The sequence below is a fragment of the Narcine bancroftii genome, chromosome 7 (genome assembly GCF_036971445.1).
Source record: "Narcine bancroftii isolate sNarBan1 chromosome 7, sNarBan1.hap1, whole genome shotgun sequence".
NCBI lineage: Eukaryota > Metazoa > Chordata > Chondrichthyes > Torpediniformes > Narcinidae > Narcine > Narcine bancroftii.
In genome coordinates this window covers 104,333,704-104,361,500 of record NC_091475.1, presented here as the reverse complement: position 1 = coordinate 104,361,500, position 27,797 = coordinate 104,333,704, and the positions used below count along the sequence as shown (strand labels likewise).

The 27,797-nt window shown below is 43.5% G+C and overlaps 2 protein-coding genes across 9 annotated transcripts in view; one reads left to right on the top strand and one right to left on the bottom strand.

The window, feature by feature from the left end:
* Positions 1-21,813, bottom strand: part of LOC138739160 (homocysteine S-methyltransferase YbgG) — a 40,301-nt gene extending 18,488 nt beyond the window's left edge. For 4 of the 5 annotated variants that reach the window (XM_069890694.1, XM_069890692.1, XM_069890693.1 and 1 more), the window contains exons 1-3: positions 21,732-21,813; positions 8,014-8,081; positions 1,533-1,705 (exon numbers count right to left, since the gene is read on the bottom strand). In XM_069890694.1, the coding sequence (XP_069746795.1) occupies positions 1,533-1,705; positions 8,014-8,081; positions 21,732-21,809 (319 nt within the window). In that variant the 5' untranslated portion in view covers positions 21,810-21,813. The remainder of the gene's footprint in view (positions 1-1,532; positions 1,706-8,013; positions 8,082-21,731) is intronic. The other variant, XM_069890695.1, reaches the window with a different exon arrangement.
* An 86-nt stretch (positions 21,814-21,899) lies between these two features.
* Positions 21,900-27,797, top strand: part of ercc5 (excision repair cross-complementation group 5) — a 72,188-nt gene continuing 66,290 nt past the window's right edge. For 2 of the 4 annotated variants that reach the window (XM_069890683.1, XM_069890680.1), the window contains exons 1-3: positions 21,978-22,176; positions 23,341-23,533; positions 24,708-24,883. In XM_069890683.1, the coding sequence (XP_069746784.1) occupies positions 23,446-23,533; positions 24,708-24,883 (264 nt within the window). In that variant the 5' untranslated portion in view covers positions 21,978-22,176; positions 23,341-23,445. Of the gene's footprint in view, positions 21,943-21,968; positions 22,177-23,340; positions 23,534-24,707; positions 24,884-27,797 lie in introns of those variants that run through there. The other 2 variants (XM_069890682.1, XM_069890681.1) reach the window with 2 other exon arrangements.

The window sequence follows — 27,797 nt, the reverse complement described above, 5'->3', positions numbered from 1 at the left end:
CGGCTGCCAGGATATGGGCGGCTGCCAGGATATGGGCGGCTGCCAGGATATGGGCGGCTGCCAGGATATGGGCGGCTGCCAGGATATGGGCGGCTGCCAGGATATGGGCGGCTGCCAGGATATGGGCGGCTGCCAGGATATGGGCGGCTGCCAGGATATGGGCGGCTGCCAGGATATGGGCGGCTGCCAGGATATGGGCGGCTGCCAGGATATGGGCGGCTGCCAGGATATGGGCGGCTGCCAGGATATGGGCGGCTGCCAGGATATGGGCGGCTGCCAGGATATGGGCGGCTGCCAGGATATGGGCGGCTGCCAGGATATGGGCGGCTGCCAGGATATGGGCGGCTGCCAGGATATGGGCGGCTGCCAGGATATGGGCGGCTGCCAGGATATGGGCGGCTGCCAGGATATGGGCGGCTGCCAGGATATGGGCGGCTGCCAGGATATGGGCGGCTGCCAGGATATGGGCGGCTGCCAGGATATGGGCGGCTGCCAGGATATGGGCGGCTGCCAGGATATGGGCGGCTGCCAGGATATGGGCGGCTGCCAGGATATGGGCGGCTGCCAGGATATGGGCGGCTGCCAGGATATGGGCGGCTGCCAGGATATGGGCGGCTGCCAGGATATGGGCGGCTGCCAGGATATGGGCGGCTGCCAGGATATGGGCGGCTGCCAGGATATGGGCGGCTGCCAGGATATGGGCGGCTGCCAGGATATGGGCGGCTGCCAGGATATTGGTCCCTCTTTGGCACAAGTGCAACTCTTGGAACAAGTCACCACTCTCCCAGAATAGACCTCAATGATCCAAAAACATGGATCCCTGTCCCCTTTAGCAGCTCTTCAGCCAAAGTCACATGGCCTAGTTTCCTATTTCTGAACTCATTAGCACATGGCAATGGTAGGAATTCAAATCCTTCTCTTCAACTTCTTACCTAACTGTCTATTCTAAATATGAATGAGCTCATCCCTCACTCTACCTATGTCATTTGTACAAACGTGCACAACAACCTCTTTCTGTTCACCTTCCACTTTGAGAATTTTCTTCATCCATTCAGTGATATCCCTTATCTTGGCATCCGAGAGACAATACACAATTCCGGCATCTCTTCCATGGCCACAGAATCTCTTGACTATCCCCCTCACTATCAAGTGATCTGTCACTTTCGCCCTGTCTGTCTGTGCCTTTATCCAATGAGTCTCAGAGCTAGTCACAGTGTCATTGACCTGACTGCTGCGGCTAGCTCCTGAAAGGTCACTTTCCCCAACAATATCCAAAGCTGTATACCTATTGGTGAGGGTATGGCCACAGAGGAACCCTACACTGTCCTCTTACTCCCCTTGCTTCCCCTAGTGGTCACCCATCTATCATTTCAATGAGTCACATCTATGATGATCCCTGCATCTTGGATAATCTGAAGTGCAGCCACCTGCAGCTCCAGCTCTTTGACCCTTTGAGAAATTTCAAAATTTTAATGCAATAAAATCCAAATTTTGTTAACAATGTCCCTCAAATTAAAAAGCTCCCAATTTACCCGAGCTTCTAGATTCTGAGAGAAACTCAGTAACAGCATCTTTGGCAAGTTGTACTCCTGAATGTAGGAGCTGCTCTGCCTCCTCTGATGTCAAACCAAGATGCTTCATAAATCCTGCCACACTCGCCTGGTATGTGACTGTGGTGATGACATCAGCCCCACAACGAAGGTAACTAGAAGGGAAATACACATTTAACATTTTTTTAAACTTTAAAATAGAAATAGAATTTTTGTTCCTAGTGAACCAAGTTATCATTACCAGTTGAAACAGAGTATCTTTTTTCATTATTTAATTTCCACAGAAAAACCACACAAACTATTCATAAACTTCAGGAAAACTGGAATAAATATTATGTTGGATCATAGTGTTTTAATTCCTGATTGGGTACAACTTTGAATCTAGGGAAGATTGACCAACTGGACTAGCAGACTGACTAAATACCACATGTTTGACCATGAATAGCAAATTAGAATTGGTCATCATTAATTATTCACTAACTAACAATAAATCTGATGAAAGTTGTGTGTGTGTTTGTGTGAGAGAGACTGAGAAGGTGCAGAAGTTCAGGCAAGGCAAGGACTGTTTTTCTTTCTCTTTTTTTCCTCTATTTTATAGATAGTGGGAATGGCAGCCAGGGTAGAGACATGTTCCCCTTGCAGGATGTGGATAGTCAGAGAAGCCAACATTATCCCTGATGACTTCATTTGCAAGAACTGCACCCAATTGCTGCTCCTTGCAGGCAGTTTTAAGGAATTGGAGCTGGATAATGGATCATTCGGGTGGCTGAAAGGGTGTTAGACAGGAGTTACAGGGAAAAAAAAAAATCACACCCAGGAGGCAGGTAGCTGAGTAATAAGTCAGGAGAGGGAAGGGTGATAGGCAGGCAGTGCAAGGTACCCTTGTAGCCATTCCCCTCAGCAACATGTATAACCCTTTGGCTACTGCTGCGGGGGATGATCTATCGGCCAGGCAGCAGCAGCCAGACCACTATCACGGTGGTTGGCTCTGAGCCTCAGAATGGAAGGGTGCAGTCAAGAAGAGCTATAGTTATAAGGGACTCGATAGTCAAAGAAATAGATATTCTGCAGCTGCGAAATAGTCTCAAGACTAGTGTGTTGCTTCCTGAGTGCTCAAGTCCAGGATCTCTCTGAGGGGGTGCAGAATATTCTTAAGGGGAGGGTAATCAGGCAGAGGTTTTGGTACATAATGGCACCAATGACATAGGCAGGAGTGGGGTAGAAGTTCTGCAAAGTAAGATTGGGAAAGAGGCAGAAGAGCAGGACCTCCAAAGTGGTAATCTCTGGATCACCCCACCAAGGTAAAGAGGCAGTTGGCACAGAAGTAGGGATAGATGGTCAGGAGCTTGTGTGGAAGGACAGGCAGACAGGGTAAAATTGTAGGATTAGGGGATGCATTGCAATGCAACAGGGACATAGTCAAATGTAACAAATAAAGGACTAAAGGTTTTGTATTTAAATGCAAGCAGCATAAGGAATAAAGTGGATGATGTTCTAGTACAGCTACACATAGGCAGGTATTATGCTATTACCATCATGGAGATGTGGCTAAAGGATAGATGTCATCGGGAGCTGAATGTTCAAGGATACACAGGGTATCAAAAGGATGGCTAGATAAGCATAGGGGGTGGCTTGGAGTTAAGAAATGGCAAGGTTAAAAATACACTGTTGGGTGTTACATACAGACCTCTAAACAGTAGCCAGGAACTTGCAAGTTGCAAAAGCAGATAGAAAAGGCATGTCAGAAGGGCAATGTTACGACAGTCTTGGGGGATTTTAACATGCAAGTAGATTGGAAAACCAGGTTGGGACTAAGTCTCAAGAGAGAATTTGTAGAAAGCCTGCAAGATGGCTTGTAAGAGCAGCTTGTTGATGAGCAAATGAGGCAACTGGCTGAACTGGATTGGGTGTTGTGTAATGTAGCAAAGGTGATTAGAGAGCTTAGAGTAAAGGAATCATTAAGATAAGTGATCACAATAAAACCAAGTTCAATTTGAGATTTAACAAGTGTGACTGAGTTTATAAATATGGTTTTGGGAGATAAATTGGGAAAAGTTTGTTAGAGTAGATTACATACAAACACTTTAAAACAGATCTTATTTGAAATACTAGAGCTCTGCCCCATGCTAGACATGTCAGGGCCAACACTTTTTGCAAGAGCTTTGGAGAGTGCCAAGAGACTTCACTAATGGATTGTTGTTTATCAAAGGCAACAGATGAAAGATCTTGTCGGAGATTGTCTGGAGATGTTCTAAGAGGGTCATGTGGTTTTGTAAGAAGAGTCAAACAGACTTTCAGAAAGAGAGAGAGAGACAGAAATCAGTTCTAAAGTGTTACAGTCAGCAATAGCAGCTGGGAATAGAACAGGACAAGTTGGCAAGCTTGTGAAAAGCCTCATTTGGAAGGCAGCCCAGTGGTCAAAGCCCTTGTGGTTCATGTAAGAGGAGAGGACTGGCTGTCTAATGTTTCACTTGGAATAAAAGAAACATAAAGGAACTCTATGGTGACTTGAACAAAAGAGGTAATCATCTGGAGTTTCATCAGCAAGACTCTGAAGTGGCTGATGAAGTACATCAGTTGTGGATGCCCTGGAACAACAAATCTCTCTCCGAAAACCAACATGAACCTTCCTGAGCAGTAACCATTTACCATTCAAGAACCAAAGCCTGGTGAACATTATAAATGTTAAATTCTGTGCACAGTTGAAGAATTGCCTGAAACCAGTGAACTTGGAGGAATGAGAAGTGAGATTGGACTGTGAACCGAAGAACTTTTCTGAACTTACACACACATTACATACATGTGCGCTTAGAATTAGAAGGGGATTAAGTTAGGTTAGTTAAGTTAATGTTTGATTCTATTTTCATGTTTAAGTATAATTAAAAGCGACTTTTATTTAAGTAACCATTTGTCTTGGTGAATATCTATAGCTGCTAGGTTTTGGGGTCCTCTGGGCTCGTAATACAAAAGAGTAATTAAAGTCAGATGTGTCAGTATTTCAGTGGAGTAAAGGGAATTACAGTGATATGAGAAAGGAACTGGCTAAAGTGGATTGGAAGAAACCACTAGCAGGAAAGATTGCAGAACAGCAATGGGTGGAGTTTCTGCAAGAAATGGGGAAGTTGCAGGATAACTATATACCATAAAAGAGAAAATATTAAAATGGAAAAATATCACAACTGTGACTGACAATGGAAGTCAAAGCCAATGTAAAAGCAAAAGAGAGAGCATTAAAGGAAGCAAAAATTAGTGGAAAGGCAGGATTGGGAAGATTTTAAAAACACAGAAGGTAACTAAATACTGATAAGTTGGGAAAAGATGAAGTATGAAAGAATGCTAGCAAATATTATCAGAGGATCCAAAAAAATATTCAAGTATATAGAGAATAAAAGGGAGGAGAGAGTAGCTATCGGACCATTAGAAAATGAAGCTGGAGAAATAATAATGGGAGACAAGGAGATGGCAGAGGAACTAAATTTCTATTTTGCATCAGTCTTCACAGTGGAGACATTTGTAGAGTATCTTCATCTCAGGAGATTAGCTTTCCACTGACATATACTATAAACCCTCCAACTCCCACATCTACCTGAACTACACTACCCCATACCCTGGCCCCTGCATCCCTTCCTCTCAATTTCTCCGTCTCCACCATGTGTTCCCAAGACAAGGTCAACTAGTCCAGAGCTTCTGAAATGTCTGCCTTCTTCCACAAACATGGCTTCCCCTTCACCAACATCAACTCAGCCCTCACCTGCATCTCCTCCATTTCCCACTCATCTGCCCTGGTGCCCCCCCTACCCGCCCAGACTCAACTCAGACTAGAATCCTCCTCATCCTCGCCTACCATCCTCCACATCCAACACATCATCCCCCGGAATTTCCAGGACTTACTACAGGATTCCACCACCAGACACATCCTTCCTCCTCTCTCGCCCTTCCACAGGGACTGCTCCCTCTGTGACTCTCTCGTGTACTCATCCCTCCCCACTTATCGCAACTCTAACATCGCAACTCTGGCACCTTCCCCTGTGCCCACAGGAGGTGCAACATTTGTGCCCAGACCTCCTCTCTCACCATGGTCTGGGGCCCAAAACAGACCTTTCTTGTGAAGCAAAACTTCACTTGAATATCCAGAAGAATTATTTATTGCATCCAATATTCTCTACATCAGAGGGACTGGTGCAGACTGGGAAATCGCTTTACTCAACACCTCAAATCCATTTGCAACCATAGTGACCTCCCAGCAGCCAACAATTTCAATTCCCAGTCACACTCCCATGCTCACATATCTGTCCAAGCCTTACTAAGTACATTCCCTCCCTGACCATCTGCAGATTGGAGGAATAAGACACTATTTTCTGTCTGGGCACTCTCCCCCAGATGGCATGAACATCAACTTTACTGCTTTCCATTAAACCTGCTTGCCTTTTCTACCCCCTCCCCTTATCTCCTGCCTTTCCAGTTTTCACGTACACAGCCCTGCTCCTTCCCCCACCCCCACTCAGAGCTGCTATCCCCTCCCTTTGCCACCTATTATCTCCTGCCCTGCTACCTCCCCTCCACTCTTTTGTTCTGATGCTCGCCAAAATTTTCTCACACTTTGATGAAGGGCTCAAGCCTGAAACTTCAGTTATGTATTTCTGCATTTGCTACATAAAGGACAATGTTTGACTCACTGAGTTTCTCCAGCATTTGTGTTTTTACTTCCACCACAGTGTCTACAGAATTTTGTGATTTACCAAATGTTGTACCAAATGTTGAAGGGTATCAGGGAAGGGAAGAGAGTGCAGTTTTTGTTTCAAGGGAGATGATGATTGGTCAGCTGAATGATCCAAGTGTGAATGTATCCTAGACCAGATGGGTTGTACTCTTGGGCACTGAAAGAAGTTGCGGTAGAGATTATGGAGGCATCTTTCAGGAATCAATAGATTGGCATGGTCCTGGCTGAGAACTTGAAAATTACAAATGTAACCCCACTATTCAAGGGGGTGGGGGGGGGGGGAGGAGGAGGAGGCAGCAGTGGAAAGGAAATTATAGACTGGTGAGCCTGACATCAGTGTTTAGGAAGATGTTGGAATTGATTGTAAAGGAGGAATTTATGGAAAACTTGATACGTCAAACTGAGCACGGTTTTCTTCAGGGAAACTCTTGCTGCACAATTTCTATTGGAATTCTTTGAGGAGGTGACACGCAGGCTGGATAAGGGAGATGCAGTGGATGAGCATTTGGACTTTCGAAAGGCATCTGACAACCTGCCGCATACGAGGCTACATAACAAGAGCCCATGGTAAACAGGAAACATACTAACACGGGTAGAGTATTTGCTGATTGGCAGGAAGCAGAGAGTCGAGTCCAAAAAAAGTTGCGCTGTCTGACAACCCACTTTAAAAGAATAAACTGGTCAGCCTGACATCAGTGGTTGGGAAGATATTGGAGTTGATTGTAAAGGATGAGTTTATGGTGAACTTGAAGACTCATGACAAGATGTGCCAAACACAGCATGGTTTTTTTTCAGGGAAAATTTTGCCTGATAAATCTATTCTTTTAAAGTGGGTTGTCAAACAATGCAACTTTTTTTGGACCCAACTCATGCAACATAATCACTACATTTTTCAACTTTTGGCCCTGCTCTACCTTTTTAAAAAAAACCTGAAAGTGAATTTAAAATTAAGTACTGTGTCTGTTAATGTAGAATCACCAATAGAACAAACCAAAGCCCCTTGTTTTACAACTTCATAAATTAGGGGGAAACCTCAACTATTTCCAACCTTTGGAAAGCAGAATAAATATAGAATTTATCTTTTAATCAGCTGTCAAAATGAAGGTTCAATAAAAGTATACTATCAATCTAACCAAATTTATAATGATCACTGCCTCACATACAAATTTTAGAAAATGGCTTTTAGTGAACATTCAATAGGCACAATGTAAAACATCCAATCTCAATGTTCACAACATAAAGCCATTTAGTATTGATATTTGTTGCATCCTATTGAAGTTAGCCTTTCCCAAGTCTAAAACTTATTTAGTATATTCCCTTTCAAATGAGAGGAGTTAACGAGGCTTCCTCAATGACTTATATCTCAGACATGTACAAAGAATACTTTATCTTTTTAAAATATTTTTATTAATTTGACAGAAATATTACATGTATATATGGTTTAGATATTAATTATATAGCTTTTATATAATCCAATACAGAATGAGTCAAATTAAACATCATCCTATATAATTCTCAATTTCACCTCATATTCTAATATTGAGATATAATTGTGATGATCTAAATAGAACAATCTCTTCTAGTTGTAAAAGTATACTTCCATAGGGTCCTCAGGATAAATAAGGTACCTTGCTTATGCCATGTTTCTTAAAATAACTGCAACCAAGTTCAATAGTATTTTTTTTAAAACATTAAAAAGTAAAATTTCTAAAACAAAACTGAAAATTTTCCGCTTTAAATTACCTAGCATGCACATTCTTGATAGCTTGTGGATTTGTGTGCAATGCTCTGGCGCTCCATAATGGATCTCCCTATTAGATAAAAGCAGTGATGATTAAATTGCAGTTTTGGTGTATATTGTTTGAGCTGCTAACTCAAAGGAATACAATAAAAAAAATAACTTCAATATGATTACATACATTGACACAAATTTTGCTACTGCCAGCCCACAAGCTACAGCTACAATTGCATTTCCTTGACCTTCAGTTTGGATTCCAGCTAAATGGCTAGTGCGATACTCAGACCAAACCGTGGCCTCACGGGCCAAGTGCCAGTTCGGCAGGCAGACCCTGCAATTCCTGGGACACACCATCTTTGCGGCTGGAGCCGTCCCGGCATCAGAGAAGGTTGCAGCCATGCACCAGTTCCTGAAACCCGCACCCTCAAAGGCCAACAGGAGTTCGTCGGCATGGTGAACTTCTACCACCGGTTCATCCCCAGGCAGCCCACATCATGCAGCCATCATTCTCACTGATCGCCGTGAAAGACAAGGTCCTGGTATGGTCGGATAAGGTAGAGGGCGCTTTCGCCGCATCAAAAGATGCGCTGGCGAGCGCCACTCTATTGGCCCACACCGTGCTCTTGGTGGATGCTTCAGCCACGGCCGTTGGGGGCGTGCTGGAGCAATGGGTCGATGGCCAGTGGTGCCCCCTAGCCTTTTTCAGCAGGCACCTCCGGCCCCCAGAACTCAAGTACAGAGTTTTCGACAGGGAGCTCCTGGCCCTGTACCCGACCATCAGACATTTCCGGTACTTCCTGGAGGGCAGACCATTCACCAATCACAAGCCACTCACGCAAGCCCTCACGATGGCTAAAGATCCCTGGTCAGCTCGCCAGCAGCAGCACCTATCCTATGTGTTGGAGTTCATGCCCGACATTCCAAAGGTAAAGACAATGTTATGGCTGACGTGCTTTCATGACCCGCAATCCACAACCTCGCCCCCTCCAGCCTAAACTATGCCCAGCTGGCACAGACCCAGATATTGCATCTGGGACAACCCAACAGTGAGAGCACTGAATTTTTCAATTTCAGGTACCCTCCATCCCACATGCCCCTTTCTTGCTCTTTCCGACCCACCTGGGGACTCTCACACACCCCTTCCTTCATTCTGAACCCCTCCCCTCCTATTAACCAGATTTTCCTCTCCATCACCTGTTTCCATCTGTCCATCATCTACACAACTCATTGTGCTTCTTAGCCATCTCTCACTGTTTCAATCTGTCATCATCCTTCCTTTATTAGTTTCTACTTGTCACTTTCCTCACTTTTCAGAATCCAGAATCTGTAGTTCTTTATTGGTTCTCCTTATCATCTACCATCCTCTGACTTCCTTTTCTATTACTCTTCTCATCTAGTTTCCCCCTATTAAAAACATACACTAAGTGCTGGAGGAAATCAAGCCCCTCTGCAATACTCAAGGAAAAAGCAGACAGGGCACTCATTAAAGACAGAAGCTGCTTTCAGGTGGCCAGAATACCCGACTGTAAAGCCGCCTATTCTATCCCAATGCGGCTGTCGGGTGGCCACCTGAAAGTGGAGAACCTGGCCAGAAGCACTCTTCCTGTAGGTATATTCTCCGGCTCGGAGAATACCCCGCTGCACCTGAAAGCAGCAACAGGCAAAGTGGCTAGTAGCTTGCGGGCTGATGACAGTCAGCTGGAGACCCAACTCCCCACTGCCTGACAGGCACCGGGGCATTTTAGTAAGATTGCTCATCTGGCTATCAACGTGGTAAAAGCTAAAACTTGTTTCTGATATGCAGATATAGGTTAATCTGGGTCATGAGATATATCAAACAGATCAATTAATGGACAATTAATCTGCCATCTACTACATCATCCCACCACCAGAAATATGTTCCCCTCTCTGCCTTTCACAGGGACTGCATCTACCGTGACTCCTTTGTCCACTCCTCCATCCTCACCAATCATCCCCTTAGCACCTACACCTGTGACTGCAGGGGATGCTCCACTTGCGCCAACATCTCCTCCCTCACCACCATACAAGACCCCAAGCAGTCCTTCCAAGTGAAGCAACATTTCACTTGTGAATCTGCAGGGGTCATCTACTGAATCCAGCGCTCCCATTGTGGTCGCCTCTACATCAGAGGGACAGAGATTGCTTTGTTGACCATTTCAGCTCTATCCACCACATTAGTGTGGATCTCCCAGTGGCACCCATTTAATTTTGTTTTTATTTTCCATTCCCTTGTTGACATATTTGTCCATGGTTTAATGCACACAAGATTGCGACCATCTGAAAATTGGAGGAACAACACTTCATCTTCCACCTGGGCACCTCCCAACCGGATGGCATTAACAATGACTTCTCCTGTTTTCATTAAACCCCCCCCAACCCACCCCCACAACCAGAGCATCAAAAAGGGACATAAAGGATATTAATGATTGAGACCAGAGTTAGACCAAGTGGTAAAGGATTATCAAATATCAAACACAGGAAAAATACAGGAATTTGGTGAATAAAAAGCTCAAATATAATATGTTACAAACATACAAGAGAGAAAAGTTGATTTTAAGATCTAGACAGCAGTACTATGAGCTAGGGGAGAGGGCCCATAAAGTTTTGTCCTGGCACGTGAGGGCAGAAGAGGCCTCAAGAACAATCAATGTGATTCAAACAGGGGAAGGCAAGATCTTACACAAACCAAAAGAAATCAACAAAACATTATGAAGGTTTTATAAAGAATTGTATAAATCTGAGTTAGGGGGAGATCCTACCAAAACAGATGATTTCTTGCTTTCATTGGAACTAGCAAATTTGGTTCAGGAAGAGCGAGAAGGGCTGAGTGCCCCTTTCTCTAAAGACAAGATTGTATGAACCCTGAGCTCTTTGCAGGCTGGCAAATCATCAGGGCAGGATAGTTTCCCTGTCAAATGTTATAAAGAGTTCAAAGATCTTTTAATACCTTGTTACATAGACAATAACCATTTCCTGTTATGTCTGAAGCCATATCCAGCTGTCCATCACCATCAAGGCACCGCCCAGCCTCTCCAGCCTGCCAATCAGGTGTGAGCACACCAGCCAGAGGACGCACTTCCATTGGCCAGTCCTGTACCTCACAGCCCCTGCTGAGCAGGGGAGGTTATAAACTGCAGCACCTGAGTTTCACTTCCTCTTTGCCATGTGATTGCAGGTAGGTACTGGTATTGTAGCTGTTCTCACTATCATCAGGAGTATGGGAGCATGTATACCCCTGTAGGTAGCCCATGTGTGTATTCTGGGTGGGAAGCTGGTTGCAATCCCCCGTCCTCTCTTCTGGAACTGTTTCTGATTGCATGCTGCTGCTGGGTTTGGGTTCCAACTGCTTGTAAATTGCTTTGTGCTGTTAATTGCTCCTGATCTGCCACTTTTCCTGGGGTAGCCAGCCTGTTTGTTTCCATGTTCATAAATCTTTTAGTTATGCATTCCCTGTGTCTAGACTTGTTTCCTTTTGAATCCCAAATGAATCTCAATACAATTGGCACTGCGAGCAGGGTTCAGGAGGCCACAACCAGATACAGATCAGTTCACGATGTGGGAGTGAGGAGCTACCTGTTTACGAACTGCTGCTCGCAACCGTTATCCTGGGTGCTCCAGCGGGCATGTGGGCTGTGGGGCTTCTGTGTGCTTACCAGAGGAGCCGAACAGACACAGCTCATCCGCAGGCAAGGGACTCCGAAGTTCAGGTTCGCCATACCAGGTGGTCTGGTGATGCTGACGGATTTGGTCAGTTAGCAGCGTGGCTGGCACAATGTGCCAGGCCGGTCAACTGGTCACCCTGTGAAGATCCCTGCAGGCAGAAACTGGGCCCCACATAGCCTCCCTTTTAGAGGATTTGGGTTCCCTGGGACCAGAGACAGTGGCCGATAGGCCCTGTGGCTGCTAGCATTTCCTTGGACGTGGTCCACCCCCAGGATGCTGAGAAAATAGAGTCCCTAGTCGCAAAGTGCAGATTCGCGTGGGATGCACTGAAGAATGTCATCGCACGACCAGGTCACATGGAGGCTAACTGTACCAAAGCCTCCTGTGAGCTGATCTAGGCAACCTGCCGGTCTGGGTGGCAGGTCAACCCAGACAAGGTCAGGAACTTGGTGACGATTGACGAGGAGGTCGATCCATGGACCGGGGACATTTGGATGGACAAATGATGACACAGGAGGCCAAGTTCGACTATGCGTGTCCCCCCTCCCAGTGTCCTGGAGACCATCCAAGCCCGGCCAGTGACCACGTAGTCACAGGTCCGCCACAAAGATACCCCACTAGTTTCATCCAATGGGGAAGTCCCAATCTGTCCCGGCACCCGCCGGGAATAGTAGAAGGAATTTCTCTCTGGGATCGTGTTGTGGCTGCGGTGCAAACCAAATTCCCCACATTGCTGGAGTGGGACTATCATCCTGACCGCAGTTGCACACCATCTGCAAGGGCACAGGAGCAATCCAGGAATGGGCCCTTGTTACCAGCCTGTACCGCAAGATTCCTGACAACCGCTCCCGCGAGGATGCCCTAGTATCCTTTGCCCTAGCTGGCCACCTGGTCTCTACCATTTGCCCAGACCTCAAGGGGTGGTTTTGCCCCTGATGGGAACGGTAACCGGTAGAACTATCTGTGAAGCCATTGTTTTGTTATAGAGATGGAAGTACCTGGAGCAGGGAGTGCTTGCCAAGGGATCCCCTGTGCAAGTCCACCACGAAGAAACGCAGGGAAACCAGGAAACCAAGTCTGGAACACAACTAGTCAGCAATGTTAGGAAGGAACTGTTGGACAGGCCCTCCAACTGTGGGAGGGTATAGAACACTGTCTCATACATGGAGCATCTATCCCCTCCCTGTTCGCCATGTGATACAAACACTATGGAAAAGAAATGAAGTGAATGCCGTCACCCACTGTGCATCCCACCGACCAACCCTCTCCTCCTGCACCCAAAATGCCCACCCAACCTGCCAGATGGGGAAGAACAATACAACCATTTCACCGCGCCAGGCCACCCCACCCCCCACTGCGTGGCACAATGCGGTGCTGACCCAAAAGGATGGAGGCCAGGGACCCCGGCGGATCCATCAGCAGTCCTGTCCCACCTGGGCGCCCCAAGGCCATTCATCCTGGTGACTGTTCACTGGGAAAAAGGAAACACCCAGAGTTGAATGGCGCTAGTGGACACTGGCATTGAACACACCATTGTCCCTGGGAATCATAAGGGGTGGAGGGAACCCGAGGTTAAGAGAGAGGGACTACGTGGTTCCACCCTCTCTGCCAGAGAGGTCACCATCTGCCTCTCCATTGGAAATGACCCTCCTCACCCCATCCCGATTTTTGGCATTGGTCTATCCAGAGTGCATTCTCGGCATGAATGTGCTCAGGATCAGTCACTAAAAACTAGTGAAGGTAAATTACCTTTCGGGTCACCCAAGCCACCATTGTGGTCGGGGCGGCCAGGAGGAGTCCCCTTGTCATTCACCCCCCCTCTCCACCCAGTCTGCACCCCCCCAGTACTGGGTACCAGGAGGCAGCGACATCGCACAGATTGATGCCCTCCTCCATGAAGGAGTAATAAGACCCGTGGTCTCCCCTTCAATAGCCCAGTCTGGCCCATTTGGAAGAAAAATGCCACATGGCGGATGACCATAAACTACCGCAAATTAAACAAGGCCACCTCTCGCCTCTGCCGTTCAAAAATGTGGTCACTCTGGTGGAGGACATTGTGGGCAGGTACGCTGTCCTTGACCTCACCAATGCCTTCTCCATTCCCCCAAGTTCCAACTCCCAGGACCAGTTTGCCTTCACTTGGGGTGGCAGGCAATATACCTTTTGCTACCTACCCCAGGGGTAATCCACAGTCCCACCCTCTGTCACAGCCTAATACCCCATGACCTTCAAAACATCAATCTCCCTCCTACCATTACTGTGTCCCACTATATTAATGTCCTTATACAGGATCCACTAAGGAGATGGTTGGACAGGCCCTTGGCTCCCTCATTTCGGGTCTCCATGACTGGGGCTGGGCCATCAACCAGGAGAAGGTGCAGGGTCCCAGTCAGTCAGTCTTCTTCCTGGGTAATCAGTTTCACTCAAGGCAGAAAGGCATCCCAGAGACTGCAGCGCTCACCAACAAGACTGAAACACAAAATTTTGTTGGCTTTCTGGAAGGCCACCTTCCACTTGGGGTCCGAAGAGCAGCTTGCTTTTGACACAGCAAAGCAGCTGTTAAACGGGTGATCCCACTAGCCCCCCGCCAAACCAGAGTCCCATTTGAACTCCAGGTCTCTACAATATCCAGTACAACCGTGGACTATGATGCTCTGGCCACCTGGGCCCACCACAAAAGTAGCCACTTCGGTTTCGATGTCACCCATCGATGGGTGGAGGGCTTAGGGTGGCCCTCTCCCAGGATCAGACATGGATAGCAGTAGACAACTGCCCCACTTGCTAGCAGGTCAAACTCCGGGGTTGGCAAACTGGGATATATTCGGCATGGCATAAAGGAGAGGCCAGGTCAAGTCTGGCAAATAGATTACATCAACCCTCTCCCATGCCAGAAAAAAAAAAGCAAATGTCCTGACGATGGTGAACACCTACTCTGGAGTCCTGAATGCAGTGCCCTGCCAACGGGCAGACCAGGAAGCACCATCCACAGACTGAAATACCTCTCCTCCATCTATGAAAAACCATGGGAAGTACAGTCCAATCAGTGCACACATTTTACTGGGGCAAAGACTCAAACCTGCGTGGCTGCTATACATCTCCCATCATCTGCAAGCCTTGGGTGTCGTTGAGCTGATAAAGTAAAATTTGCTGACACCCGACAATTCACTTCAGGGGCTGCCTCAGCATACTGCAGGAGGTGGTTGACTAGCTAAATAAACATTCAACAAAGCAGGGGAGCTCTTCCCTCTGGTAGGATATGGGTGCAGCCACCAAATAATACAACCAGGAAAAGGGAAGTAATTGCTTGGGGACCGGTGAACACTCGGGGTTGGGGGGGGGGGGGAAGGGGGTCACATTCCTGGGCGAAACTGACATCACTTGCCACCACACCAGGAAGCTGTACAAGAGGAAGTGAAAACTCTCCAACACAGGTTTCTGTCTGCAAAATTTCCCTCCGGTGTTAGAACACTGAAGGCACACACCAATAACCTTTTTTTTTATTTAATAAATCACAATAATTCAAAACTATAGACTTTAAATTCATATATTCTATGTTGACATTTTCTATTTTCTCCCCATCCCTCCCTCTCCTCCCCAAAATTAAATCCAAAAAAGGAAAATAAAAGGGAAAAAAAAGTAAAAAAGTGTGTCATCTTGACATTATTCAATTTTATATTGACTCAGTGTATATTATAATATTATATTTGATAACATGTTATCTCTAAGAGTTGGAGGTCTGAATCTGGCAATCACCAATGAACTTTTATATATGGTTCGCAAATTTGTTGAAATTGTCCACAATTATTTCTTAAATTATAGGTTTTTTTTCTAATGGAATACAACTATGTATTTCTATATACCAGCACTGGAATAAACATAGATGTTTCCATTTTCCAAGTTGTCATTATGCATTTTTTTGCTGTTGCTAAAGCAATCATAATAAATTGTTTCTGAGATCTATCCAATTTTAACTGTAAGTCTTTGTCTTTTATATTACTTAATAGAAATTTTTTTGGATATTTAGGTATTTTATTTTTTATTATTTAATATTAGATTCAATTCATCCCAGAAAAATTATACTTTCTCATGTCTAAGTTGAATGTAATATTGTACTAATTTCCTGTTTACAACGGAAACACTTATCTGATCATGTAGGATTCCACTCTTAATTTTTGAGGTGTAATATATAATCTATGTAACCAATTATATTGTATCATACGATACAGAGTATTTATTGTATTTGTCATAACACCATTACATAGTTCAGACAAGTTTTGTTTTTATCTGTATATTTAAATCCTCTTCCCAATATTGTTTTGATTTGCACACTTTATCATTTTTATTATTTTGTAACTTATATACATTTTTTAAAAACTATCAATATAGCTGTAATTATATATTCAAAACAACTTAATTCAGGTAGCCTTAAATTTGTTCCTATCTGCTTTATGCTTTTAATTGATAATAAGAAAATATTGTGTCATTTGATATTTCATATTTATCTTTTAATTGTTCAAATGTCATTGAAATATTACCCAAAAAACAATCTTTTATTCTTTTCATTCTTTTTCTTGTCCATTCATTAAAAAAAGATAATTAATTGTAAAAATAATTAATTGATTTTGCTTTAACAACAGTTTGACCAGGCTGAGGCACAGTTCCAGATCCGGCAGATCACAGCAGAGTCCACCCAGTACTACCACGTGGTGAATGCCCTGGACCAGGACTCTGCAGGCCGGGTGGTCAACTTCATCAAGGAACCCCTCCATTGGAAGGCGCATGCACTGGCCTCAAGGACTTTCTTATCGAGACCTTTGGGCTCTCACTGCATGAGGGAAGGGCACATCTGTTCCACATGGATGGGCTAGGGAATAGGCTCCCATCAGCTCTCATGAACAAGATGTTGGCCCTCCTGGCCAAACATGAGCCCTGCATCATGTTCGAGCAGGCATTCCTGGAGCAACTGCCCAAGGATATCCAACTGCTCCTGCCAAACACTGATTTCAGCGACCCCCACGCTCTGTGGAATCAGAAAAAAGAGTGCTTGGCAGCCATGGAACTCATCACTAAACCCCACAGCTTGACGCATGCAGTCCCGCCAAGAGAACAGCAGCCCCACAGAGGAGGCAATCCCAACAACCAGTGATGTTTCCTACCACCAGAGATGAAGCTCCGGAGCCCGCCATCACTAATGGATATGACAGCTGGCCAACAAGACAGCCTCCTGTATGTTTGGGACCGCCAGTCCTGACGACATTTCCTCATAGACAGAGGAGCAGAGATTAGCGTCACCCCCATTGGGACAGGATGCCAGTCAGGCCCCACACTGAGGGCTGCCAACAACAGCATGACCCAGACCTATGGTACCTGCTTGGTCCAACTGCAGTTGGGAGAAAGCCTTTTCTCGTGGGTGTTCACACTGGCCGTAGTGGAACAGCCGCTTCTTGGGGCAAACTTCTTGCACAGCTATAGCCTGCTCGTGGACATTAAGGATTGGAGATTGGTCCATGCCAAGACTTTCCAAACCTTCCCCCTCAAAGACATCAAGCTCCCAGCACTCCACCTGGACTCTGTGCAGCAACTAATCAACAAATATGCAAAGGTCCTGGCCACGTTCCCTGGAGCACTCATCCCCCAATTCAACACGGTGATGCCCTGACATGGAGTACAGAACCATATCCCGACCCACGGCCCGCCACTCCACGCAAGAGCAAGACACCTTCCTCTGGAGAAGCTCCAGCTGGCAAAGGAGGAATTCAAAAAACTGGAGGAGCTTTGCATCGTAAGGCAGTCAGACAGCCCAAGAGCTTCTCCCCTGCATATGGTGTCCAAAGCAACTGGGGGTTGGAGACCATGTGGCAACTACCACTGGCTCAACAAGGCCACAACACTAGATCGATACCCCGTACCGCATATCCAGGACTTTGCGGCTAACCTGCACAGGGCAAAGATCTTTTCCAAAGTGGACACTGTTGGGGATCCACACAGCACCCAAGGAAGACCTCAACATCTCTTCAGCTGAACTTATCTACAGAGTTCCACCAGTGATCCCAGGTAAATTCGTACCATCCCCAGGTGGGGATTCAGAAGCTTTCCTCTGCAGGCTGAGGGAGTCAGCAACCTTGCCCCATCTCCACCTTCCAGGCATGGACATGCGAAGCCCAACATACCCAAAGACCTACAGGACTGTGAGTATGTTTTCATTCGCAGGGCTCCACATCTCCACCACTGCAGAGGCCATACAAGGGTCTTTTCTGGATCATCCATAGCAACGGAGCCACGTTCGAGTTGGAGTGCAGAGGCAAGACAGAGGTCTTCACCATGGACAAGCTGAAGCCGGCACACCTGGACCCAACACTCCCAGTTGAGACACCAGCACCATGCCAGAGAGTCAGGCCACCAAAGCCTGCAGACTCTGCCTCTGGGCACCAAGGACAATACTGACGGTTCTTGGGTTGGGGGAGGGCAGGGTCATGTGGCGGCATGCCACCGTGGCAATCAAGCTGGCGCTCCAGGAAGCGAGTGCAACTAAAAGCCAGCATCCCACGCAGCGGCACTGGCCCCAACAAGCAAACTGGTGGGCAGTAAGGGCAGCTTAAAGGCCAGCGACCCCAAAATGGTGCTGGCCTTGCTGCACAGACAACAGTCAGGGACAGGGTGCAGGGAAAAAGGGATTGTTATGCAAGAAGTTACCCACGTGCGTGAAAACTGCTTTTGTTATGCGGGTCATGCTGTGAGTAAAAGGGGGAAACTGTGGAACGCAGAGAGTATAAAAGCCGGGTCTGAGCCTCTAATAAAACAGCTTAACCTGACAAGACTACATGTGTGTGTGTCTTCCTTTGAGTAGTGCGCAGCGACAATTGATTGATAATTTAATTTAAAGAGATGATTTAAATTATTGTCTATTCTAATACCTAGATAACGTATTGCTTGCATCTACCATTTAAAAGGAGATTCTGTTTTACGATGTGTACAATCAGCTGCATTCATTGGCATGACTTCACTTTTATCAGCATTAACTTTACATCCTGATACATACTAAATTGAAAGAATACGGTGCAGTAACATCTTTATTGACTTTTCAGAATGTGTTAAAAACTCAACAATATTGTCCGCAAATAGGCTACTAACCTTTTTTCTTCAGCTTCCCCCACCCCCCCAACCATGAGGCCACCTCTGTGATCTCCAGAGGAGGACTATTCAAGATCACTCAGTGCGGCACTACAGAACTCCTGCAAACTATCGCACCAGAGATGGACTATTCAAGACTGCATCGTCTGTCTGTTTGCTTCTGCATTTGGATTTTAATCACCACCTTCCTTTGGTACTCTTCCTGTTTACTTTTTTAATCCCTCCCATTGTATTATTTGCATTGCTTCTCTATGTTTTAACAATTACCACCTTTGCTTAGTGGGAAACTCCATGGCCATGTACATAATTGTTTTTTTTTCTCTGAAGTTTAAAATACCTTATTACATTGACTAGCAGCAGCCAGTTCCTTTAATCCCCTCTTCCCCCCCCCCCTACAACTACCCTCACCTCCCAGCAACATCCATTAAAATGGCAATGCCACAGCAGATTTTCCCCACCATTATCAAAACCCCTCATGTTGATGGATAAAGTTATAATGAACCTTACATTTACAATTTTAGTCATACTGTCCTCATATATAGACATCCAATCATCTTGAGAAATAGATATTTCCAAATTTTTTTTCCCATTTCACTCTAGATTTAAAAACATCTGGTTTAAGCATTTTAATCTAGAATAAAGCATACATATCAGATATAAATCCTTTTTTTTTTAAACCGGCATAAGTAAAATTTCAGATTTAGACCTTCTAAGAAGCCTCAAAGTACATCCAAAATTATCTAACAATAATGCTTTAACTTGATAATAGAAGAAGAGTACACAAAGATATTTCTCTTTCATTTCTTTGAAAATAAATAAAATAATCTGTCTCATAACAATCTTCTATCAATTTAATTTATTTTTGCTCCCACAACTTCAAAAGTTGATTATTAACTGTAAAGGGAAAAATCTTATTTTGAAACAAATATGTTTTAGCCAAAATTTTCCCTTGTGTACCTAGAATTTCATTTTTTAAATTCTATAATTTTCCATTAAATATTTTAACACCAGTAAATTATAATTACTTAATAACTGAGAATTCCATCGATAAATACACTGGTCCATCACCTATCTGAGATAATTCAATATTAGCCCATATCAGAGGGTTGTCCACTTGAAACATCCTATTAATAAAATTCAACTGAGCTGAATCATAATAATTTTGGAAATTAGGAAGTTGCAAACCTCCTAATGCACATTTACAAGTTTACTTCTGCAATTTTGTCTTTCCACAAAAATTTTCTCACCAAAGCATTCAAATCTTTTTAAAAAATTGAAGGATTCTACATGGAATAGACTAAAAAAGAAATTGAATTCAGGGAAAGATTAATTTTAATACAATTAACCCATCCTATCAACATTATGGGTAAATCCTTCCACCAATTAAAATCATACTTAATTCTAGACAGTAAGAGTAAATAATTCAATTCAACTTAGTGACTATCAATAGTCATACCTAAATACTTAATCCAATCAGATCATTTAAACTTTACAACCTGTCTACAAGACAAATAATGCACTTCATCTAAATGCATTTCACTTTTTTCCCCAGTTAACTTTATATCCCGATAGCACGCCATACTGTTCCACACATTTATGCAAAGTCTCCAAAGATTGCAAAGGATGTGTTAAATATATCAAGACATCGTCTGCAAACAAATTTATCTTACATTCACCTTAATACCTTGAATAGTACTATCCTCCCTAATCATCTGGGCGAAAGGTTCAATGGCCAAAGCAAACAAAGCTGGGATTTTGTCTGATCATTCTTTACTTTTAATTACCTGTACTGCTTCGGAGAGAGTAGAGAATGTTTATCGTTGGCAATTTAATTCTTTGTTGTTGAAGGATCCTGAATTTTGCAAATTCATAAGAGACCAAATCCAAATTCTTTTGAAAACAAATATAGGATCAGTTGATAGTAAATTTGTTTTGTGGGATGCTTTGAAGGCTTATTTAAGAGGATGAATTATTAGTTATACTGTTAAGGTTAAGAAATTACAAATGTCTGAATTTAACAAATTGGAAAAGGAGATAGAGTTTGGAAAAAGATTTACAATGAAATTCTATGGAAGATAAGATGCATTTAGTTAATTTGAAATTACAGTACAATTCTTTACAAACATACAAGTTTGAGAAACTATTGCAGAGAACTAAGCAGTGGTGTTATGAAAGAGCTGTGGAAACAAAAATTCAGGCACATCTTAAAAGTAACTCATGTTGGCTTAAACTAATGAGGTAGATTTATGTCCAATATTGGCTGGAAATACTATGATGAGCATCCTTTGTGTTATTAATGTTTGTTATCCCATGATAATGTTTGTTTGAAATATGAAAAACAAGAAATTTTGTAAATCTCACCAGGTCAGACAACATAAGGGGAAAAAACAGGTGGATGTAAATTTATTGGCCTGAGACCCCATTTACACAGAACACTGTTGAAAAATATAAACAAAATATGCTGGAAATACCCTCCCTGCATATCTGGTAGTACTCGTAATGAGAAAAACGAGCCAGGACTTCATCAGAAATCACAAAGTTAGAAATCAAGCATGTCGAGCAGGGAAAATGAGCAAACCCCTCCCCCCCAAAAAATATATACATAAAGTAGCGACCAAGTGAAATTGCACGAGAAGGTGCAATGTTAAAAAAAAGCCCGTTAATATCAGTGATCTCTCAGAACGTTGAAAATAATGCGGTTGAAGGGGACAAAATACTGGAAAGTCACCATCTCAGACAACAACCGCGGAAAATGGAAAGGTTACAGGACGAAGAATCATTCAAGAAGACGCGCAAAGTACGGTCCCGGGTTTGGGTGAAGATTACATCAAACGGGACTGGGACGAAACGCGAATCTCCTTAATCCATCGGGTCTTTAACCGCATCACGCCACCCTTTTGCTACCCACCTGTATGTCCAACCCCGCAGCGACCAACTCCGTCGCCAACCCACCATCGACTATCATCACCTCACGACCGTCCGCCATTACAGCATACGTCACTTGAACGACACTCCCCGCAGCCAATAGAACAAAGCCTCAGGGAGCCGGAATCAGGTGACCAATCATCGATCGTAATGAGGACAGGTCGAAGGTCATATTTAGTCGGTGACTGATCGAGGTATGTGTAATGTCAATCGCTTCGGTTGTGGACCTATTCGGCCCCTGGTCTGTGCTGAGGATCTAAACCTGGGGACTCAAGGGTCAGAAAGGGTTGAGGGTGAGAAGACGTGCTCGATCCGGGGTTTGGGAGAGGGCACCAAGTGGCAGGATAGTTGATGAGATCGAGCAGCAACGGGGAGCTGATTGATGGAGGCAGAAAAGATGTAATGTCAAAGATGGATTATGCTACAAGGTAAAGTAGCAAGATGAAAAGAAAAGCAGGGTCCTCTATGCTGGCATAAAATGTTACCTTGAATTAGAGAGCCCCAGCTTCAATTTTCTCCAGCATCGTGTGTTTTTACTTCAACCACGGTGTCGACAGACTTCCGTATATTTCGGATGGCTTGTCTGGGCCCTATCTAGTTTTGAGGTTGAAGAGGAGGCGAGAATGGAAGTGGGAACAAAGAATCAGACGTTTGGGTGACCTCGGCGGAGGGAATCTGAAAAGCGGCTGCAAAATCTGCATTTGGATTTTGGTGTTGGATGCAGAGGCAAGTGGGGTGGTAGATGGAAACAAGGGAAATCCTGTTCTTGTGTCTGTGGGCAGAGGGGTCCTAGAGGAATGCCTAAGAAAGGATATCTACTTTGGATCTCATGCTGTGTTGCCGCCACCCCCCCCCCCCTCCCCAACTCCAACGTGGTAGCCACTCCCCGCCCCCGCTTTGAAGCGGCTGCCACCCCCCATCCTCCGCCCTGATGTGGCCACCATTCTCCCCCCTTCTGACTCTGATGAGGTCTGCCACCGTCCGTGGTCCCCGCCTGATCTGATGCTGCCGCCACCCACTCCCCCAGCAAATGGTATGAGTGAGAGGAAGGGAAGTGAGAGGAAGCAGAAGGATGAGTGAGTGAGTGAGGGGGAGGGAGGAATGAATGAGAGGGAGGGGAGGGAGGAATGAACGAGAAGGAGGGAGGGAGGGAGGAGGGTGGGGGAAATTACAAAAACCACAGAGTCTGCAAAAGCCATTCCTGGTGTCATTTTACTTACAATGCATGAAACGGGTCAGGCCAAACAAAGAAGGGAGTAATAGTTAATACTTCAGGACCTTACTTTTATTATTGCATACAGTATTATTACCTGTATTATTATGTTTTAGTGTTAGGAAGTATTTATTATACATAAAAAGGTAAAATATATACTAAATATGCTATATTCTAAAATAAACGTTTTTGACTAACTGACACTAGATAAAGACCGTATATACCTGTTCCAACTTAAATACAAATTCAAGTTAAATGTAGACCTAGGTAATGGAATTTGTATTTAACCTGGGCACTGCCTATATTCTGCAATCAAAACAAAATAGCTTTAAGTTTGTAATGGACTCATAAATGTATCAGTATGCTTTTGATATTGCAGTGATTTTCCTTCTTTGAAGAAATATACTACGGCATCCGGTGCTGCCTTTGTGGCCTTCTCTGCAACAGAAAAAAACTTTTACTCCTTGTGGACTTAAACTGCATTATGGGAGTTCAGGGGCTGTGGAAGCTGTTGGAATGTACAGGACAAACAATCAGCCCAGAAACACTTGAAGGAAAAATAATAGCTGTTGGTATCCTTCATATGCTTGTTGTTTGGCCCTCTGATGGAGGCCAAAAGAGCAAATCCCTGCTTGGGATCACAAATTCAGTGTTGGTTTTATCCTTGAAAATTTGACAATGAAAACCACATTTTTGAGACCTAATTTTCCTGTGAAAGAAAGAGGAATTATAAATGTGGTTCTGCTTGACCCCAAATTTAGGCTTAACTTTTGTTGCAGCATCAAGTGTAAAGTTAATGTTTGCAATTTACACTGTTGTTACTCTAGTGGAAACGTAGACCAATTTCTTCTTCCTTTCGAATAATGAATGAATGACCTTTCTAATGTCGAATATTTGCTGAACGTTATCTGTGGTGATATTTTGAAACTTAGATATGTATTGCATTTTCTAAGTAAATGTTTTGGAATATTCTTGTTAGGCAACATCTGAACTTCTGGGCTGTAGGCCACATGCATTGAGTGAAGTTTGCATAGAAATTCAAATATTTAGAGTCTTAGACAATACAGTGATCCAGCATTGCACTATTCAATGAAAAACTTGTGGTGTCACTTCCTATTCAGAAGACTTGAAGTCAAAATATTGGCTAATTACTGAAATGATTCTGAACTATTAACAACTGCCAATTTCCAGGTGAATTATTCAATTAAGGTTTCAGAATACAGTCAACTTCCACATTTTTGATGGGGGGTGGAGGTAGTTGGTGAGTTGTGTTCTTAATAGTTTACTCCAACTCAGCTTTATAATAGTGTTGACTGCATGAAAAAAGTGATGCTTTCAATTTTAATTTCTTGTATTTAAATCATTAATTTGAGTAAGATTGCCACTTGGCAATCAGCAGGTTGTAAATTATTTGCATAATGTTTAAAAATGTTGAATTGAAACAATTTTTCTGTGTGCCTTTTCGGTGATAAAAGAAAGTTTGATGTTTCTTGTATTTATTTATTTATTTATTTGAAAAATGCATTATTTGTGAGAATAAAACATTTTTTAAAAATCTTAATAATTTCACTAGAAAGACTGTTTGAAAGTATGTGAACTTCAGCAAATGTGGAAATGTTTTTGTTGAATCCCTATTTTAAATTGTCTTGCTATGTATTAATGCTTACTATGAGATTTTGAAGAGTAATATTATTTAATTTAATACTGTTTAGATTTTCCTAATTTTTCTTAACTACTTTTCAAAAGATATCAGCATTTGGTTAAATCAGGCTGTGAAGGGAGCACGAGATCGCCATGGTAACTCTGTACCTAATGCTCACCTTTTGATTTTATTCCATCGACTTTGTAAATTGTTATTTTATCGAATAAGGCCTTTAGTTGTTTTTGATGGAAAGATGCCACTGCTGAAGAAACAAACTTTGGTAAGTATTGTCCAATGAAAATGAATTTTATTTGCATGGATAGATAGCAAAATCACACCATCTTTATTGCAACAAAATTAAACTAAGCAGGTCTACAGTATTTGGGGTAGCTTAAGAAAAGTTTCTCAAAAAGATCAGCAAGTTAACTGTTAGTGATTGGATTGATAGCACTTACTTCACCTGTTGTGTTGAATCCATTCCAGATGAACTGAACACTAAGAGTTTGGGATCTGAAGTGATATGCTTTTGAAAGCAGCTATGATATAAAATCAACCATACAGCAATATATATATTATTAGTCATATCTTAGGACTATTGTATATCTGCAAAGAGTGGAATTTTTAAGTAAGATTTTTGTGGTAAAACTATTTTACATAAAAAATGAAGCTTTGACAGGAAGTCCCCATAATTCTTAGACTTAATGGAAAAATTAATTTAATTTTGTTATTAAAATAAAGTGAATCAAGTTTGGTGCATTTTCTTTAGTAAAGAACTTTTTTTTCTTAAAAGAAGTAGAATGAGGTATATTTTGCACTTTAATATTTTTGCTGTCCCATTTATTAGAACTTCAGATATGATCCCATTGTGTCAAAATTATGCTCTTTTTAAAAAATTTTAAATTTAGACATACAGCATGGTAACAGGTCATTTCAGCCCATGAGTCCATGCCACCCAATTTACACACAATTAACCTACACTGGGCTGGAGGATTGAGTTTTGGGAGAGATTGGATAAACTGAGTTTTTATTGCCTGGAACAAAGGTGCATGAAAATAATGAATGCTCACAGTCTTATTCACAGGGTAGGTGATTCTAAACCTACAAGACATAGGTTTAAGGTGAGAGGTGAAAGACCTGAGGGGCAATTTTTTTCACTCAGGGTGGATCGTACCTAGGATGAGCTAACAGAGGAAATAGTAGAAGTGAGCACGATAATAACATTCAAAAAACTTTGACAGATTTATGGATGGATATGGACCAAATGAAGTCAAATGGGATGAGCCAAGAATGTAACTTTGTTGGCATGCATTATTTGGGCTGAAAGGCCTGTTCTCTGATGATTGAATCAATGACACTCGAACAGTACAGCCCAGAAATAGATCCTACTGCCCACAATGTCTGTGCCCTAATAATGCCAAATCTGGATGCTGGTGACTTGTGGTTTAAAGATGCACACAAGCTGCTGGAGACTGGCTCATGGGAACTAGGTATTGGAACTGGGATTTGAGAGGATGCTGGGGACAAGAAGGGCTCCCTTAAGAGCCTCAGGCGATGAAGGCTTCCTGTTCATATCGGAGATTTGGACCTGAAGCTCAGGCTATCAATGGTTTGAACAGGAGTCTATGTGGCCACAGAGGCTGTGGGTGTGCTAGAGGCTAATCCACAGTCACTCAGAGTCTATTATAGGATTTTCTTTGGCTTTTCCTTTTATTTTGAAACTTTATTTAAAGATTCTATTACATGAATAAAACAAAGAAATTACATTTAAAGAAAAAATAAAAATGAAGTAATTATTGCAACACAACGTTAATAACCTAACTTAAATCAATCTAACCCCCCCCCCCATTTATACGACCACTAAAAAAAACTATATATAAAAAAACCCCACCCTTCCCCCCAAATAAAGTGAAGAATTAATAAAGTTAGTAATATTATATATTTTTAAAAAAACTCACAAACAAAAGAAAATAACAAGTAAAAATATTAATTAAAAAAGTTATCAAATCTAAAATATCCCACATAAAACATATTTAAATCAGACTTAATTGCAAGTACTTAACAAATGGAGTCCACTTCAACTTATAAAAAGACATCTTATCTTGAATTGAAAAAGATATCTTTTCCATAATTAAACAAGACTTCATCTCTAAATACCACCTATCTAAGGTTAGTATATTTCTATCTTTCCAAGAAAGCGCTATACATTTCTTAGCCACTGCTAAGGCTAAATAGATAAAAGAAATCTGATAATCATTTAAGTCTAAATCGATTAATGATTGCATATTCCCTAATAAAAATATATCAGGATCTAATACAACATAGATATTATATAAACTATAAGTCAGCCTGAAGAAAACTGAGGTCCTCCATCAGCCAGCTCCCCACCATGATTACCAGCCCCCCCACATCTCCATCGGGCACACAAAACTCAAAACTGTCAACCAGTTTACCTATCTCGGCTGCACCATTTCATCAGATGCAAGGATCGACAATGAGATAGACAACAGACTCGCCAAGGCAAATAGCGCCTTTGGAAGACTACACAAAAGAGTCTGGAAAAACAACCAACTGAAAAACCTCACAAAGATAAGCGTATACAGAGCCGTTGTCATACCCACACTCCTGTTCGGCTCCGAATCATGGGTCCTCTACCGGCACCACCTACGGCTCCTAGAACGCTTCCACCAGCGTTGTCTCCGCTCCATCCTCAACATCCATTGGAGCGCTTACATCCCTAACGTCGAAGTACTCGAGATGGCAGAGGTCGACAGCATCGAGTCCACGCTGCTGAAGATCCAGCTGCGCTGGATGGGTCACGTCTCCAGAATGGAGGACCATCGCCTTCCCAAGATCGTGTTATATGGCGAGCTCTCCACTGGCCACCGTGACAGAGGTGCACCAAAGAAAAGGTACAAGGACTGCCTAAAGAAATCTCTTGGTGCCTGCCACATTGACCACCGCCAGTGGGCTGATATCGCCTCAAACCGTGCATCTTGGCGCCTCACAGTTTGGCGGGCAGCAACCTCCTTTGAAGAAGACCGCAGAGCCTACCTCACTGACAAAAGGCAAAGGAGGAAACACCCAACCCCAACCCACCAATTTTCCCCTGCAACCGCTGCAATCGTGTCTGCCTGTCCCGCATCGGACTTGTCAGCCACAAACGAGCCTGCAGCTGACGTGGACTTTTTACCCCC